The sequence below is a fragment of the Littorina saxatilis genome, linkage group LG2, assembly GCF_037325665.1.
Source record: "Littorina saxatilis isolate snail1 linkage group LG2, US_GU_Lsax_2.0, whole genome shotgun sequence".
NCBI classification, from domain to species: Eukaryota; Metazoa; Mollusca; class Gastropoda; order Littorinimorpha; family Littorinidae; genus Littorina; species Littorina saxatilis.
In genome coordinates, this window is record NC_090246.1 from 104,180,232 (window position 1) to 104,197,479 (window position 17,248).

The 17,248-nt window shown below is 41.1% G+C and overlaps 1 protein-coding gene across 1 annotated transcript in view; it reads right to left on the reverse strand.

Moving 5' to 3' along the window:
* Positions 1 to 17,248, reverse strand: part of LOC138960419 (transcription initiation factor TFIID subunit 5-like) — a 74,195-nt gene that overhangs the window by 55,061 nt on the left and 1,886 nt on the right. The window contains exons 2-9 of the mRNA XM_070332333.1: positions 14,629 to 14,744; positions 13,092 to 13,170; positions 12,407 to 12,485; positions 11,667 to 11,790; positions 5,111 to 5,229; positions 1,943 to 2,020; positions 1,621 to 1,730; positions 259 to 350 (exon numbers count right to left, since the gene is read on the reverse strand). Of these exons, the coding sequence (XP_070188434.1) occupies positions 259 to 350; positions 1,621 to 1,730; positions 1,943 to 2,020; positions 5,111 to 5,229; positions 11,667 to 11,790; positions 12,407 to 12,485; positions 13,092 to 13,170; positions 14,629 to 14,744 (797 nt within the window). The remainder of the gene's footprint in view (positions 1 to 258; positions 351 to 1,620; positions 1,731 to 1,942; positions 2,021 to 5,110; positions 5,230 to 11,666; positions 11,791 to 12,406; positions 12,486 to 13,091; positions 13,171 to 14,628; positions 14,745 to 17,248) is intronic.

A 17,248-nucleotide genomic window follows, 5' to 3' on the forward strand; every position in this document is an offset into this window, starting at 1 on the left:
GGCCTACATGGTATCAAGCAAGCACAGGGCCAGGCCTACATGGTATCAAGCAAGCACAGGGCACTTACAGTGAAATTCAACAGGAGAAATAAACCATTGAGACGGTACAGAAGTAAAAGATATGACAGGCCTACATGGTATCAAGCAAGCATAGAGAACTTACAGTGAAATTCAACAGGAGAAATAAACCATTGAGACGGTACACAAGTAAAAGATATGACAGGCCTACATGGTATCAAGCAAGCACAGGGAACTTACAATTCTGGGAGTGGTATTCGAGTTGGTTGCGGAGCATTGGGGTCGTTCTTGGATTTCTTCATCAGAAGAGGGTCTTTCTTTGCTTTCTTTTTCTGAGAACACAATACCTTAATTATATCCAAGTTGTCCATTCTGTAAACAAATTACTTGCATTGTTTGTCACATCAGCCGAACAAATTAACTGCTTATTTTACAGGCTGTATGAGCTAAATCAGTAGCCTTCAAGGTACATTGCAAAATCTCAGCTTCAGATCTGTTCGCTGTATTTAAATTTGTCAATGTGCAGTAAATGTTCTTTTGAATTAGATGTTTTTTTATTTTTTTTTTATTAAACATTGTAAACACATTTTTCAAAGCAGTCCCTCTTCTCTCTTTTTACAACTTGACTAAATGTTTTAACATAGATGGGGGAATCGAGACGAGGGTCGTGGTGTATGTGTGTGTGTGTGTGTGTGTGTGTGTGTGTGTGTGTGTGTGTGTGTGTGTGTGTGTGTGTATAGAGCGATTCAGAGTAAACTACTGGACCGATCTTCATGAAATTTTTCATGAGAGTTCCTGAGTATGATATCCCCAGACGTTTTTTTCATTTTTTTGATAAATGTCTTTGATGACGTCATATCCGGCATTTTGTAAAAGTTGAGGCGGCACTGTCACACCCTTATTTTTCAATCAAATTGATTGAAATTTTGGCCAAGCAATCTTCGACGAAGGCCGGAATTTGGTATTGCATTTCAGCTTGGAGGCTTAAAAATTAATTAATGACTTTGGTCATTAAAAATCTGAAAATTATAATGAAATTTTTTTTTTTATAAAACGATCCAAATTTACGTTTATCGTATTCTTCATCATTTTCTGATTCCAAAAACATATAAATATGTTATATTCGTATTAAAACAAGCACTGAAAATTAAAAACATAAAAATTATGATTAAAATTAAATGTTCGAAATCGATTTAAAAACAATTTCATCTTATTCATTGACCGTTTCTGATTCCAAAAACATATAGATATGATATGTTTGGATTAAAAACACGTTCAGAGAGTTAAAAAGAATAGAGATATAGAAAAGCGTGCTATCCTCCTCAGCGCAACCGCTCCCGCACTTTTCTGGATTGTTAATTTCACTGCCTTTGCCATGAGTGGTGGACAGACGATGCTACGACTGAGCTTGACTAAATGTTGTATTTTCGCCTTACGCGACTTGTTTTAAATTTACTTAGACTATTTGCTTTTGTTTGCATTCAAAACAAATTTTCTAATAAGAAGATGACACAATTTGCCTATGTTGTACACCAGGAAACAAGATCAAAAACAGCATGTCAAAATGACACCAATTCATTCTGATTTGTTCTCAAAACCAACCTTAGGTTTTCCAGTACCATCACCATCTCCTTCACCCTCGTCTTCATCTTCCAGAGGGACATTCAAATCTGGTTCTTTCAGAAGACCATAGAAGACCTTTGCTTTGTTTGCTGAGAACGAAAAACAGAAATATGAAAACAATTATCACATGCTGAACTTTATTATGAAGTGGGCTTAAAGCATTCAACATATTACATTTGGTCAAATATTATTGTATTAATATGTACAATAAACTAGCTTTACACACACACAAACACACAATGAGAATCTGTCTTCTTATAGAAGGAGCATGTCAGTGCTCTATTTTATATCTATTACTTACCTTCCTTCTCCGCATCTCCCAGCAATGCTCCACTTGTGGCTTGGATCTGGTCTTGATTCCTTGGAACTCCATCAAATACTGGGCAAAATAAGGGGAATTTTGAAAATTAGTTCCGAAAACCTGCGCTAACCGAATGTGTTCAACTTGTAAGACCAAGAATCCAGTCCTATTCGTGTATGATGCTGAAAAATACCACTGGAAAACAATCTTTAGCTACCATTGGAAAACAATCTTTAGCTACCACTGGAAAACAATCTTTAGCTTCCACTGGAAAACAATCTTTAGCTACCACTGGAAAACAATCTTTAGCTACCACTGGAAAACAATCTTTAGCTACCACTGGAAAACAATCTTTACCTACCACTGGAAAACAATCTTTAGCTTCCACTGGAAAACAATCTTTAGCTACCATTGGAAAACAATCTTTAGCTACCACTGGAAAACAATCTTTAGCTTCCACTGGAAAACAATCTTTAGCTTCCACTGGAAAACAATCTTTAGCTACCACTGGAAAACAATCTTTAGCTACCACTGGAAAACAATCTTTAGCTTCCACTGGAAAACAATCTTTAGCTTCCACTGGAAAACAATCTTTAGCTACCACTGGAAAACAATCTTTAGCTTCCACTGGAAAACAATCTTTAGCTTCCACTGGAAAACAATCTTTAGCTTCCACTGGAAAACAATCTTTAGCTACCACTGGAAAACAATCTTTAGCTACCACTGGAAAACAATCTTTAGCTTCCACTGGAAAACAATCTTTAGCTACCACTGGAAAACAATCTTTAGCTACCACTGGAAAACAATCTTTAGCTTCCACTGGAAAACAATCTTTAGCTTCCACTGGAAAACAATCTTTAGCTTCCACTGGAAAACAATCTTTAGCTACCACTGGAAAACAGTCTTTACCTTCCACTGGAAAACAATCTTTAGCTTCCACTGGAAAACAGTCTTTACCTTCCACTGGAAAACAATCTTTAGCTACCACTGGAAAACAATCTTTAGCTTCCACTGGAAAACAATCTTTAGCTACCACTGGAAAACAATCTTTAGCTTCCACTGGAAAACAATCTTTAGCTACCACTGGAAAACAATCTTTAGCTACCACTGGAAAACAATCTTTAGCTACCACTGGAAAACAATCTTTAGCTTCCACTGGAAAACAATCTTTAGCTTCCACTGGAAAACAATCTTTAGCTTCCACTGGAAAACAATCTTTAGCTTCCACTGGAAAACAATCTTTAGCTACCACTGGAAAACAATCTTTAGCTACCACTGGAAAACAATCTTTAGCTTCCACTGGAAAACAGTCTTTACCTTCCACTGGAAAACAATCTTTAGCTACCACTGGAAAACAATCTTTAGCTTCCACTGGAAAACAATCTTTAGCTACCACTGGAAAACAATCTTTAGCTTTCACTGGAAAACAATCTTTAGCTACCACTGGAAAACAATCTTTAGCTACCACTGGAAAACAATCTTTAGCTACCACTGGAAAACAATCTTTAGCTTCCACTGGAAAACAATCTTTAGCTACCACTGGAAAACAATCTTTAGCTACCACTGGAAAACAATCTTTAGCTACCACTGGAAAACAATCTTTACCTACCACTGGAAAACAATCTTTAGCTACCACTGGAAAACAATCTTTAGCTTCCACTGGAAAACAGTCTTTACCTTCCACTGGAAAACAATCTTTAGCTACCACTGGAAAACAATCTTTAGCTACCACTGGAAAACAATCTTTAGCTTCCACTGGAAAACAATCTTTAGCTACCACTGGAAAACAATCTTTAGCTACCACTGGAAAACAATCTTTAGCTTCCACTGGAAAACAATCTTTAGCTTCCACTGGAAAACAATCTTTAGCTACCACTGGAAAACAATCTTTAGCTTCCACTGGAAAACAATCTTTAGCTTCCACTGGAAAACAGTCTTTACCTTCCACTGGAAAACAATCTTTAGCTACCACTGGAAAACAATCTTTAGCTTCCACTGGAAAACAATCTTTAGCTTCCACTGGAAAACAATCTTTAGCTACCACTGGAAAACAATCTTTAGCTTCCACTGGAAAACAATCTTTAGCTACCACTGGAAAACAATCTTTAGCTTCCACTGGAAAACAATCTTTAGCTACCACTGGAAAACAATCTTTAGCTACCACTGGAAAACAATCTTTAGCTACCACTGGAAAACAATCTTTAGCTACCACTGGAAAACAATCTTTAGCTACCACTGGAAAACAATCTTTAGCTACCACTGGAAAACAATCTTTAGCTACAAGATTTTTGTGTGCTACAGTAAACAAGTGAGGAATTTGTAGCTTTACAGTATTGGAGCAACAAAAACATCCAACAGACAGAAAATGATCTCTGATCAATCACCTATTGCTGAAGTGATCAAATTAACTGGAAATGTCCTATATTACACTGGTAACAAAATCTGAAAAATTCGGACACCAAATCGGTAGCATATATATACATATACTGGTCAACATTTTGTTGAACGAGTTTCTTCCTAAAGCCTCAAATTGATTGGGGTGAAGTAGACTTCACAAAGTCTTCTTCAGAAAGTTGGCTGCATGAAGCTTTGGCAATAACTTTTAGGCTCAAGTCAGGATAGCCTTTACAAAAACACTGTCGTTTCTGTGTTTAGGCTCAAGTCAGGATAGCCTTTACAAAAACACTGTCGTTTCTGTGTTTAGGCTCAAGTCAGGATAGCCTTTACAAAAACACTGTCGTTTCTGTGTTTAGGCTCAAGTCAGGATAGCCTTTACAAAAACACTGTCGTTTCTGTGTTTCAGACATGGTCGGACAGGTAAACATAGGCCAGTGATCAATTTCTCGGAAAATCAGGATTCAAACTCAAAAGAAATACAGTGGAATCCCCCTTTTAAGACCTACAAAAATCTGAGAAAATCAGGTCTCAAAAAGGAGGGAGTCTTAATTAAAATGGAGGTAAATTTACTGAGGTTATGAACAGAAAATCTGAAAAAAAGCTGGTTTGGAAAATGGCTGGCATGATCACTGTACTGGTTTGGAAAATGGCTGGCATGATCACTGTACTGGTTTGGAAAATGGCTGGCATGATCACTGTACTGGTTTGGAAAATGGCTGGCATGATCACTGTGCTGGTTTGGAAAATGGCTGGCATGATCACTGTACTGACCATCAATGAAGAGGTGCTCCTGTATCATGTTAATGAGGAGGGTCATGTGTCGCTCCTGCAGGTGGCGCTTCAGGTGAGTGTAGGAGTCCCGTGACATGCGGATCACAAAGCGACTGGATCTGAACAAGTTAGGAAAAACACAAGTCAGAGTAAGTATCTTGACATATGTAGGCATGCTGCCAACTGGTCACACCACTGTTGAGCTGATAGTACAGAGTAACCCTCGTTTCATATTTTTATATATATATATTTTAAACATGCTCCACTCTCTATTTTTCTGTGTGTGATGTATTCCTTTCTTGTAAATGAAAGGCACAACAGATTACACAGTGCAATGAAGTTCAGTGAGTCAGTTTCAGAGTATAAAATACAATTAACCGAACTGGTGTGCCTGATGAAATAAGTAAACGATTTCAATACAAAGGGAAAGAAAAGGTGATACAGTGGAAGCCCTTTTAAGACTTACTCCATTTTAAAACCTTGGTTTTTCACATTTCTCTTCAAATGCTTCGTAAATTTACCTCCATTTTCACACTCCCTCCTTTTCAACTCATTGTCTCCCAGGTACGGATACGTACCCACTCATATAGCTCTATCTGACCAGGTACGGATATATCCGCTCAGACTGTTAGCTTCAGTCGCTTCCTGTAACGTCGATCTAACGTCTGCATTCCAGCGTGTTGATACACAGTTACTACATAGTTACTACAATTCTGAGTGACCAGCTGTGCTCGGCTAAAATAAACTTGGTCAACATAGGTGGGGTAGAAAGTGTTAAGACCTGATTTTCTTCGATTTTTGACTGGATACGCGCCCACGTGTAGGCTAGTCAAACACCAGATACGTGCCCCACGTGTAGGCTAGTCAAACACCAGATACATGCCCACGTGTAGGCTAGTCAAACACCAGATACGTGCCCCACGTGTAGGCTAGTCAAACACCAGATACATGCCCATGTGTAGGCTAGTCAAACACCAGATACGTGCCCACGTGTAGGCTAGTCAAACACCAGATACATGCCCACGTGTAGGCAAGTCAAACACCAGATACATGCCCCACGTGTAGGCTAGTCAAACACCAGATACGTGCCCCACGTGTAGGCTAGTCAAACACCAGATACATGCCCACGTGTAGGCTAGTCAAACACCAGATACATGCCCCACGTGTAGGCTAGTCAAACACCAGATACGTGCCCCACGTGTAGGCTAGTCAAACACCAGATACATGCCCCACGTGTAGGCTAGTCAAACACCAGATACATGCCCACGTGTAGGCAAGTCAAACACCAGATACATGCCCCACGTGTAGGCTAGTCAAACACCAGATACATGCCCCACGTGTAGGCTAGTCAAACACCAGATACATGCCCACGTGTAGGCTAGTCAAACACCAGATACATGCCCCACGTGTAGGCTAGTCAAACACCAGATACATGCCCCACGTGTAGGCTAGTCAAACACCAGATACGTGCCCCACGTGTAGGCTAGTCAAACACCAGATACATGCCCCACGTGTAGGCTAGTCAAACACCAGATACATGCCCCACGTGTAGGCTAGTCAAACACCAGATACGTGCCCCACGTGTAGGCAAGTCAAACACCAGATACGTGCCCCACGTGTAGGCTAGTCAAACACCAGATACGTGCCCCACGTGTAGGCTAGTCAAACACCAGATACATGCCCCACGTGTAGGCTAGTCAAACACCAGATACATGCCCCACGTGTAGGCTAGTCAAACACCAGATACGTGCCCCACGTGTAGGCTAGTCAAACACCAGATACGTGCCCCACGTGTAGGCTAGTCAAACACCAGATACGTGCCCCACGTGTAGGCTAGTCAAACACCAGATACGTGCCCCACGTGTAGGCTAGTCAAACACCAGATACATGCCCCACGTGTAGGCTAGTCAAACACCAGATACGTGCCCATGTGTAGGCTAGTCAAACACCAGATACGCGCGAGCGAGTAGTGTAGCCAAACAACGAGATACGCATTTGTGTGTACTTTGCAGGTGACTTCGGAAAACTTGTGTACACGTTAATCACTGACGTAGATAAGTTTAGTTAACTACGTCACCGGATTGGGTGATGACTATTTTTGAATATTTTATTTCCGAATCGAGGCGACTGTTTCCGTTTCCTGCCGAAGTAAACAAAGAACTTGTCACGTTTGAATACAACAATGGCGGAGATAGTCAGAAGTTCGCCAAGCAATGGAAGCGATATTGAGGTGGATAGAGATAAAGAAAACGATCTACAGGAGAATCTAGACAACCAAGAAGTTGTAGAAACATTTGAGAGCTGAAATGGAGGAAATGCTCAGGCAGAATACATGATGTCTGACGGCAAAGACATGTCGGTGTCAGTTGTGCTTTTTCTTGATTCGCATCATGTCAAGTAAAAAGATCATAACTACATCATTTTTGCTTTGATTTTCATTTGATTTTTTGCTTGAAAGGAAGTTGGTTGTAGAATAGTTTATAACCATATGTTCTGCATTAAATATTGCTTCATCGTGTTGAAAAATGAAGTTAAACACGGGTTGATTTATTTTTACGATGAATTCTGCACTTCCTTTTATTCCTGAGTTCGTGTTTTTTATTTTGTCATCCTAAAATTCACATGAGTGTGTAGAAAAATCATTTCTGATTATTTTGATATCCATTTGGTGCACATATGACAAAAACCAGCTGCACAGTAACCGTTTACATGCAAGTACCCCACATTCACAACACTGGCACAAAAAACAGCTGCACAGTAACCGTTTACATGCAAGTACCCCACATTCACAACACTGGCACAAAAAAGCCCAGTTCTCACAGTGGAAATCTGTGTGACCTACTAAGCCTAAGCACTGGTGCTCTCAGCCTTGCTTGCAGTCAAATCTGTGTGACCTACTAAGCCTAAGCACTGGTGCTCTCAGCCTTGCTTGCAGTCCAATCTGTGTGACCTACTAAGCCTAAGCACTGGTGCTCTCAGCCTTGCTTGCAGTCAAATCTGTGTGACCTACTAAGCCTAAGCACTGGTGCTCTCAGCCTTGCTTGCAGTCAAATCTGTGTGACCTACTAAGCCTAAGCACTGGTGCTCTCAGCCTTGCTTGCAGTCAAATCTCTGTGACCTACTAAGCCTAAGCACTGGTGCTCTCAGCCTTGCTTGCAGTCAAATCTGTGTGACCTACTAAGCCTAAGCACTGGTGCTCTCAGCCTTGCTTGCAGTCAAATCTGTGTGACCTACTAAGCCTAAGCACTGGTGCTCTCAGCCTTGCTTGCAGTCCAATCTGTGTGACCTACTAAGCCTAAGCACTGGTGCTCTCAGCCTTTCTTTTATTTGGTGTTTAACGTCGTTTTCAACCACGAAGGTTATATCGCGACGAGGGAAAGGGGGGAGATGGGATAGGGGAAAGGGGGGGGGGGGGGGGGGGGGGGGGAGATGGGATAGAGCCACTTGTTAAGTGTTTCTTGTTCACAAAAGCACTAATCAAAAAATTCCTCCTTCTCCTTACTGGGAGAATGCAAGTTTCCAGTACAAAGGACTAAACATTTCTTACATACTGCTTGACTAAAATCTTTACAAACATTGACTATATTCTATACAAGAACCACTTAACAAGGGTAAAAGGAGAAACAGAATCCGTTAGTCGCCTCATACGACATGCGGGGTGCAGAGAAATAAGGATGTGGAAAAGAAGACTTTTGGTAAGTGAAATAAAGGTGATGGATCCAGTCAGGTACAAATAAGACAACAAGAAAAGAATTGGAAAACTGCAGGGAATAGTAGGGAGAGTTTTCTTGGAAGGAAATATAGGTGAAAGGACTGGTAAGGCAGAAATAAGACAAAAGAAGAGAAGAAACAGAACCGTTAGTCGCCTCTTACGACATGCTGGGTAGCATCGGGTAAATTCTTTCTAGTCCCAACCAATATGGGACTCCCCCTAACCCGCGGGGGGTGCTCTCAGCCTTGCTTGCAGTCAAATCTCTGTGACCTACTAAGCCTAAGCACTGGTGCTCTCAGCCTTGCTTGCAGTCAAATCTGTGTGACCTACTAAGCCTAAGCACTGGTGCTCTCAGCCTTGCTTGCAGTCAAATCTGTGTGACCTACTAAGCCTAAGCACTGGTGCTCTCAGCCTTGCTTGCAATCAAATCTCTGTGACCTACTAAGCCTAAGCACTGGTGCTCTCAGCCTTGCTTGCACTCAAATCTGTGTGACCTACTAAGCCTAAGCACTGGTGCTCTCAGCCTTGCTTGCAGTCAAATCTGTGTGACCTACTAAGCCTAAGCACTGGTGCTCTCAGCCTTGCTTGCAGTCAAATCTCTGTGACCTACTAAGCCTAAGCACTGGTGCTCTCAGCCTTGCTTGCAGTCAAATCTGTGTGACCTACTAAGCCTAAGCACAGGTGCTCTCAGCCTTGCTTGCAGTCAAATCTGTGTGACCTACTAAGCCTAAGCACTGGTGCTCTCAGCCTTGCTTGCAGTCAAATCTCTGTGACCTACTAAGCCTAAGCACTGGTGCTCTCAGCCTTGCTTGCAGTCAAATCTCTGTGACCTACTAAGCCTAAGCACTGGTGCTCTCAGCCTTGCTTGCAGTCAAATCTGTGTGACCTACTAAGCCTAAGCACTGGTGCTCTCAGCCTTGCTTGCAGTCAAATCTCTGTGACCTACTAAGCCTAAGCACTGGTGCTCTCAGCCTTGCTTGCAGTCAAATCTCTGTGACCTACTAAGCCTAAGCACTGGTGCTCTCAGCCTTGCTTGCAGTCAAATCTCTGTGACCTACTAAGCCTAAGCACTGGTGCTCTCAGCCTTGCTTGCAGTCAAATCTCTGTGACCTACTAAGCCTAAGCACGGGTGCTCTCAGCCTTGCTTGCAGTCAAATCTGTGTGACCTACTAAGCCTAAGCACTGGTGCTCTCAGCCTTGCTTGCAGTCAAATCTCTGTGACCTACTAAGCCTAAGCACTGGTGCTCTCAGCCTTGCTTGCAGTCAAATCTGTGACCTACTAAGCCTAAGCACTGGTGCTCTCAGCCTTGCTTGCAGTCAAATCTCTGTGACCTACTAAGCCTAAGCACTGGTGCTCTCAGCCTTGCTTGCAGTCAAATCTCTGTGACCTACTAAGCCTAAGCACTGGTGCTCTCAGCCTTGCTTGCAGTCAAATCTCTGTGACCTACTAAGCCTAAGCACTGGTGCTCTCAGCCTTGCTTGCAGTCAAATCTGTGTGACCTACTAAGCCTAAGCACTGGTGCTCTCAGCCTTGCTTGCAGTCAAATCTGTGTGACCTACTAAGCCTAAGCACTGGTGCTCTCAGCCTTGCTTGCAGTCAAATCTCTGTGACCTACTAAGCCTAAGCACTGGTGCTCTCAGCCTTGCTTGCAGTCAAATCTGTGACCTACTAAGCCTAAGCATGGGTGCTCTCAGCCTTGCTTGCAGTCAAATCTGTGTGACCTACTAAGCCTAAGCACTGGTGCTCTCAGCCTTGCTTGCAGTCAAATCTCTGTGACCTACTAAGCCTAAGCACTGGTGCTCTCAGCCTTGCTTGCAGTCAAATCTCTGTGACCTACTAAGCCTAAGCACTGGTGCTCTCAGCCTTGCTTGCAGTCAAATCTCTGTGACCTACTAAGCCTAAGCACTGGTGCTCTCAGCCTTGCTTGCAGTCCAATCTGGGAGGGAGGTTCCACGGTGCACTGATAGTTGTACACAACCTACATATATATGCTGACACAAGTCCTTCCACAGACTGTTAGTGTGATTGTTATAGTTGTACACAACCTACATATATATATGCTGACACAAGTCCTTCCACAGACTGTTAGTGTTATTGTTATAGTTGTACAGAACCTACATATATATGCTGACACAAGTCCTTCCACAGACTGTTAGTGTTATTGTTATAGTTGTACACAACCTACATATATATATGCTGACACAAGTCCTTCCACAGACTGTTAGTGTTATTGTTATAGTTGTACACAACCTACATATATATGCTGACACAAGTCCTTCCACAGACTGTTAGTGTGATTGTTATAGTTGTACACAACCTACATATATATATGCTGACACAAGTCCTTCCACAGACTGTTAGTGTTATTGTTATAGTTGTACAGAACCTACATATATATATGCTGACACAAGTCCTTCCACAGACAGTTAGTGTTATTGTTATAGTTGTACACAACCTACATATATATATGCTGACACAAGTCCTTCCACAGACTGTTAGTGTTATTGTTATAGTTGTACACAACCTACATATATATATGCTGACACAAGTCCTTCCACAGACTGTTAGTGTTATTGTTATAGTTGTACACAACCTACATATATATATGCTGACACAAGTCCTTCCACAGACTGTTAGTGTTATTGTTATAGTTGTACACAACCTACATATATATATGCTGACACAAGTCCTTCCACAGACTGTTAGTGTTACACAAACTAACACAGAGAATCCTCTTGCATACTTGGACTCCCTTCCCTTCCCCCTTCAAAATCTGCGAACTTTTAAAAACAGTTGATAATGATATAGAAGAAACCAAATGGTTGTGCCTCATATCCCCTTACTTAAACGTTTCCATCATTTGGTCGTTCTCCATGTGTTCCCGCCTCTGCACTGCAGCCAGACGAGCTAAATCAGGTTCATGATACTTCTCCTGGTCACGACTGAAACGCTGGAAGAACTGAAATGCTAAAAACAAAGAAAGACAGATTCTAAGCGAATCAAGCAGCAAGAGTGAGATAATTCCTCTCCTGTAACTGTAGATACAGGCCGCACAACTCTCTCATTCTCTTTATCTTCTTACAAATCAAGCAGCAAGAGTGAGATAATTCCTCTCCTGTAACTGTAGATACAGGCCGCACAACTCTCTCATTCTCTTTATCTTCTTACAAATCAAGCAGCAAGAGTGAGATAATTCCTCTCCTGTAACTGTAGATACAGGCCGCACAACTCTCTCATTCTCTTTATCTTCTTACAAATCAAGCAGCAAGAGTGAGATAATTCCTCTCCTGTAACTGTCAATACAGGCCGCACAACTCTCTCATTCTCTTTACCTTCTTACAAATCAAATGCAAAGAAAACTTCAGGAAGACAAAATACATACATCTATCACTAGTTTGTATGCATACATTAGATTTGTGCGTGCATAACCTGGTAAGACTAAGATGTAGGATCTATCACAGAACTAGTACTATGCCTCTAGATTAACCACTTTTATAATTTTGTGTGTGTGTTTTACTGTTTACAGACAACAACAAAAGTAGAAGTAGTTTATACAAACAAGTATGAGATTTTGTGTACAAACCATGCTGGCCATGATTATTGTAGATCAGTTCCAAGTACATGTGAATGAAGACTGGATACAGAATAGTAGACAGTTCAACCTGAAGCAAACCACAAACTGAGCTGGTCATGATTATTGTAGATCAGTTCCAAGTACATGTCAATGAAGACTGGATACACAATAGTAGACAGTTCAACCTGAAGCAAACCACAAACTGAGCTGGTCATGATTATTGTAGATCAGTTCCAAGTACATGTCAATGAAGACTGGATACACAATAGTAGACAGTTCAACCTGAAGCAAACCACAAACTGAGCTGGTCATGATTATTGTACATCAGTTCCAAGTACATGTCAATGAAGACTGGATACAGAATAGTAGACAGTTCAACCTGAAGCAAACCACAAACTGAGCTGTAAATGTAACCTTCACAAACACAACCACTGTGAGCTGAGTGACAACATAAATAATACATGACATCTGAGATACTCTACATATAATTCTTAAACAGTTAAAACAGAGCTTGCGTCATTTCGCCAGTCTGCCCATCCCTCCAATAGTGTAGACGACCTGTGTGTGTAGGCGTCTACATGTGTGTGACTGTGAGAGTGTACGTTTGCATTACATGTGACCAAGCAAAAATCTGTACTTCTGCTAAAGCACAAGTCAAGTACCAAACAAGACATATTTTGAAAGATGCCCTTACCTTGTGTACATCTAGGCAGGAGTCAATGAATGCTTTCAAATCTGAGTAAACATCATCATATATGCTTGGATCATCAGAACTGAAACAGTTCCAAGAAAAGTATATATGTAATTTGTAAACATGAAAGATCTACTTTTCTAGACATCCATCTTCAATTAAATCATGCATGGTATTGTGACTGTGAAAGTTATATGCTTTACATTTTCTAGCTTTCAGATGAGTAAAACTAACAAGTCGCGTAAGGCGAAAATACAATATTTAGTCAAGTAGCTGTCGAACTCACAGAATGAAACTGAGCGCAATGCAACGCAGCAAGACCGTATACTCGTAGCATCGTCAGTCCACCGCGCACGGCAAAGGCAGTGAAATTGACAGGAAGAGCGGGGTAGTACTTGCGCTGAGAAGGATAGCACGCTTTTCTGTACCTCTCTTTGTTTTAACTTTCTGAGCGTGTTATTAATCCAAACATATCATATCTATATGTTTTTGGAATCAGGAACCGACAAGGAATAAGATGAAAGTGTTTTTAAATTGATTTCAAAAATTTAATTTTGATAATAATTTTTATATATTTAATTTTCAGAGCTTGTTTTTAATCCACCAAGCTGAAATGCAATACCGAAGTCCGGGCTTCGTCGAAGACTACTTGATCAAAATTTCAACCAATTTGGTTGAAAAATGAGAGCGTGACAGTGCCGCCTCAACTTTCACGAAAAGCCGGATATGACGTCATCAAAGACATTTATCAAAAAAAGGAAAAAAACGTTCGGGGATATCAAACCCAGGAACTCTCATGTCAAATTTCATAAAGATCGGTCCAGTAGTTTGGTCTGAATCGCTCTACACGCACGCACACACGCACGCACGCACACACATACACCACGACCCTCGTTTCGATTCCCCCTCGATGTTAAAATATTTAGTCAAAACTTGACTAAATATAAAAAGAGTAATGGTTCAATGTACGTGCAGCTGCAAAACTAAAAATATGCGACAATTATGATTGAAGTAAAGATCAAAACATCAATTGCAGAATGTAAAAAGCAAAGTACACAGAAGAATTTTGTTTAATAAGCAAATGTTTATCTAGATCTATACAGAATACATCATACAGTAGTTAACTGTTTTCGTGCAGCATGTATGATGAATCAAAGATACATGGGTGCAACCTGGCAAATTCCAAAAACCGGCAAAAGTTGGGGTCCAGCTTTTTTAGTATTTAAAATGCAAAAAAAAAACCTCTCCTGGAACAAAAACATCGGCAGCCGATGAAACCAAAAACCGGCTGCCGGCGTGTAGCCGGCAGAGTTGCACCCATGAAGATACTGGACAGCTGCAAGACTGATACTTCCAGAGTATCCTCTTATTAGTTTTCTGCTTTAACTTCATGCCTGCAAGTTCAAACCACTTCAGTACTGTGATAGAGTATAACATTTGTCTAAATGCAAGCAGACATTTCTTTCTTTATTTGGTGTTTAACGTCGTTTTCAACCACGAAGGTTATATCGCGACGGGGCAAGCAGACATTTGGCATTACCTTTTGTATGCTGCCAGAGCATGGGAGACAGCCGAAGATGACTGTGATTGTGTTGTTGGTGCTGGCAAATTGCTGTCAGATAATTTGGCTTCCTTCCTCAAAACTGCTGCTGTTTCCTGGAAAAAACATCAAGGAAAACTTCAGCACGGCCATTTTGAAAACAAATGTGATACTGACAGGTAAAGCAAGCCCAAAATGGCAACCCGCAGCATGCTTCGTTTATTTTTTAACCAAGGAAACATTTGAACAAATTATGCACAATAGACATTTTTCGGAAATAAGTCTGTCAGGATTTACCAGCGTTGTAGAAGAGTTGCGCCCCATTTACCTCGTACAAAGAGGAAACACCTGGTTTAACCATTTTTGCAAAAAAATTGACTCTGATGTGTTTGTTATGCTGCTCGATTTTGGAAATATATATATATATATATACTCATCAGAGATTTGTTGCGACAATGCTGGATCGCTTGCCCAGAATGATAGCCGACGTGTATTGCCTAAGGTCATGTGAGTTTTCGCTTGAAGTCGAGGTCACTGCAGCATGGGAAAGTGATACAGTGATAGTGATAAGCCTGCTTCACGATCATTGCAGGCCATACAATAACATACACACCAGAGTCAGTTATACGCTGCAATCATGTACTGGTTGACCATGTGTTTCCTGTTTGTACAAGGTAAGCAGGGTGCAACTCTTCAACAGCGCTTGTTCATTCGTGCAGAGTTATTTGAGAAAATGGTCTATCATACAATCACTCAAGTCATTATTTGCATGGATTGACTTTAATCAAATCAATATTCGTGATGCAATAATAGCAAAAGATAGTGAGCTTTGAATGTACTACTCTAAAGGTAAAGATAATCTGGTAATCTTGAACTTTAGTGTGTTAAATTCATAGCTCAGAATCCAGTGGAATTCTTTACTTATTTTTGATACAAGTCCATGTAAGCAAGCCAAAGAACATTTGTCGTGAAATTAGTTGACGGATTGAGCTCCAAACCTAAGCATAATTAATTAATTTGGTTGTTTGATCAACGAAAATGATGCGAAAATGGTGTACGTTGTCAACCAAGAGACATCACTTACACGACAAAGTTGCCTCCCCTGTCCGCTGACACGAATAATTCCTTCTTTGACGCATGTAAACGAAATGCATTTGTACAGATCACTGGAGTTCATTCCGTGACTTCAAAACCAAAGGGATCTCAAATGACTTAAAACAATCGGATGCTGCACGGCCTTTGCTGTGACGTAGATTACATTTTCCACACTGAACCTCATCAACACTCGGAGCGTCATTCGATGCCATCTTGCGAAGGTACGCTTCACTTTCGATTCATGGTATCAAAGTATGCTGGGAACAAACACAGACAAAAACAAACACACGAAACTGATGCTTCATGGCAGTTTATTGTCGGAGTTTGGAATACACTTGGAGTGTGTATTGACCTAGAAACAGTTATATATACTATGTGAATTACACATTAACATGCTTCCATTTGAAACTTTGAGGTCTTGCGCCCGACCAAAGGTAATTGAAGCCCGACGGATCGCGGAGCGAAGCGACGGAGGGCTTCAATTAGACTTTGGGAGGGCGTTAATCCACGATGAAGACCGAGAAGTTTCAAATGGAAGCATGTTAATGTTATTGTAATTCAATCTGACGACGATCTCTTTCCTGCTTTCATGCGGTTGTAAACAGACAGAATTGGTTCTGTTCTGTTCACACACTACTTTAATTTGGTTGTTCAATCGACGAAAATGCACCGAAAATGGCGTACGTTGTCAACCATGGGACATCATTTACACGAAAGAGTTGTCTCCCTTGTCCGCTTATACGGATAATTCCTTCTTTGAGTTTGACCCATGTAAACGAAATGCATTCGTACAGTTCATCGGAGTTCATTCCGTAACTTCAAAGGGATCTAAAATGACTTGTTATGATTACAAGTGCAGGTTCTACAAATTTGGAGACTTAAATGCCTCTGAATTATGAGCGGTAATCTTGAACTTTGGCATGTTAAATTCATAGCTCATTATTCAGAGGCATTTAAGCCTCCAAATTTGCAGAACCTGCCCTTGTAAGCGTAACAAGTCATTTTACAGGCAAATCCGGATAAGACGAAATTGAAGGGACCGAATTGTTATTGTGTCCTATCCGAAATTTCGACTTGGTCATAGTACAAAACTTACGTCACATTACTGATGCATGGGTGACGACATGAACAAAAAAGAACAAAACAAAAGAACAAACGAACAAGAAGCAAGCTGACTGAAACGTCACTCGTGAATTACGTCACTCACCTAATTTTCTCAGCGATCTCAAAATCTGTCACTTCTCTACTGCCCAATCATCCCCCTCTCGCCCACTTTGAGAAGGACTCAGGACTACCACCAATCAAGGCCAGACACATTGGCTTGACAGCTACCCCCCTCCACCTCACTTGACCGTGTCATCACCCCTCCAGTGCCACCCCCTCTCTTAGGCCAAAAAAAAAAAATTGTCTGTTTCTGGTCACCCGACCGACCCTAAATTTCGGCGCCGACCCTAAACTTTTTTTTTCCAAACTCAAATTTTTTTGTGTTTTTTTGGTGGTAAAGGACAGGGTGAGAAAATGAACA